The 1,986-nt window shown below is 43.4% G+C and overlaps 1 protein-coding gene across 1 annotated transcript in view; it reads right to left on the bottom strand.

The window, feature by feature from the left end:
* The window catches only part of GMEB1 (glucocorticoid modulatory element binding protein 1), a 49,901-nt gene that overhangs the window by 28,056 nt on the left and 19,859 nt on the right, over positions 1 to 1,986 (bottom strand). The window contains exon 4 of the mRNA XM_017534479.2: positions 1,105 to 1,229. Within this exon, the coding sequence (XP_017389968.1) occupies positions 1,105 to 1,229 (125 nt within the window). The remainder of the gene's footprint in view (positions 1 to 1,104; positions 1,230 to 1,986) is intronic.

Genomic DNA, 1,986 nt, shown 5'->3' with positions numbered 1-1,986 from the left:
CTGCCTCAGCCTCCCAAGTAGCTGGGATTACAGGTGCCCGCCACCACGCCTCGTTAATTTTTTTGTATTTTTAGTAGAGACAGGGTTTCACCATCTTGGCCAGGCTGGTCTGGTCTTGAACTCCTAACCTCATGATCCACCCGTCTCGGCCTCCCAAAGTACTCAGATTATAGGCATGAGCCACTGTACCCGGCCTGCAATTATATTTTTATCAATTTTTTTTTTTTGGGCAAGTCAATCTAATAATTCTTTTCTTTTCCTTTCTTTTTATCGAGACAGAGTCTCACTCTGTCACCCAGACTGGAGTGCAACAGCGCAACCTTAGCTCACTGCAACCTCCACCTCCTGGGTTCAAGCGATTCTCACACCTCAGCCTCTAGAGTAGCTGGGACTACAGGCACCTGACACCATGACTGGCTAAATTTTGTGTTTTTAGTAGAGATGGAGTTTCACCATGTTACCCAGGCTGGTATTGAACTCTTGACCTCAGGTGATTCACCCACTGCAACCTCCCTAAGTGCTGGGATTACCAGCATGAGCCACCTCACCTGGCCAATTTTTTTTTTTTTTAAGATGCAACATTTTCCAGCCCAGGCAACACATGAAAACCTCATCTCTACAAAAAATTAGCCAGGCACAATGGTGCACGCCTGTAGTCCCAGCTACACAGGAGGCTGAGGTGGGAGAATCACCTGAACCCAGGAGGTTGAGGCTGTAGTGACCCAAGATCATGTCACTGCACTCCACCCTGGGCAACACATGAAGTCACTGTCTTTTAAAAAAAAAAAAAAAAAAAGAGAGAGAGAGAACAATGTCTCAATATGTTGCCCAGGTTGGTCCTGAGCTTCCGGGCTCAAGTGATCTTCCCACCACCTTGGTCTCTTAAAGTGTTAGGATTACTGGTATGAACCACCACACCTAACCCAAAGTTCTTATTTTTTCTATTGTGACACATTAGAACAATAGCCCCCCCAACACACACACACACACACACACACACACACACAACCCTGATACAGTAGAAGAGAAAAAGGAGGCACTGAAATCACGCCCTTTAAAAACAAGGAGTCTCAAAATTGTCTTCAGCATAGAGAAGATGATTACCTTGACGCACTTCACGTTTATTCCCGGACACACAAACTTCTTCCAGAGGAGGATGGCTTTGCTCTCCCCACAAGTTATGGGGTAAGCAATTTCCATATCCTCATTTGCTTCTATAGTGCCTGCATCTGAAAACAGAAAAAAAAATCAGTTATTTATCGAACAACTCTTCCCCAAAGCTTAAATTCAAAATCTCTAGTCTCCTGGTTCCTCTGAGGGACTAACACTTCACAATCTTTCTGGTATTAAGAATCCTCTGGAAGAAGTTTGGCTGAACAGCTATCTCTTCCCAAGCTCCCACAGTATGCCAGACACTATTCTATATACTTTTACATACTTAAATCTTATTTAGTTCTTACAACAATCCTGTGAGGCAGTGATTGTTTCCTAGGTGTGTATGTGCATTTTTGTTTGTTTATTTTATTTTTTGTGAGATGGAGTCTCACTCTGTCACCCTGGCTGGAGTGCAGTGGCACGATCTCGGTTCACTGCAACCTCCGCCTCTAGGTTTCAAGAATTATCCTGGCTTGCCCTTCCAAGAGCTGAGATTACAGCCATACACCACATACCACCAGGCCCAGATAACTTTTGTATTTTTGGTGGAGACAGGGTTTCACCATGTTGGCCAGGCTATACTCAAACTCCTGACCTCAAGTGATCCACCCACCTCGGCCTCCCGAAGTGCTGGGATTATAAGCATGAGGCACCTCGACAAATATAGGTGTTTTTTAAATTTATTTATTTATTTATTTATTGTTTCCTAAGTGTTCAATATAAGCATATGGGCCTCTAAAAGGCTAACTGACTTTCCCAAGGACATACTAAGAGGTGAGGAATAGGGATTTAAACTCAGGTTTGTTAAATTTGTTTCTTTTTTTTTTTTTA

Source organism: Cebus imitator, unplaced genomic scaffold (assembly GCF_001604975.1).
Source record: "Cebus imitator isolate Cc_AM_T3 unplaced genomic scaffold, Cebus_imitator-1.0 Scaffold87, whole genome shotgun sequence".
Taxonomy (NCBI): domain Eukaryota; kingdom Metazoa; phylum Chordata; class Mammalia; order Primates; family Cebidae; genus Cebus; species Cebus imitator.
The sequence above is the reverse complement of the archived record's forward strand: the minus strand, read 5'-3'. Positions and strand labels throughout refer to the sequence as shown.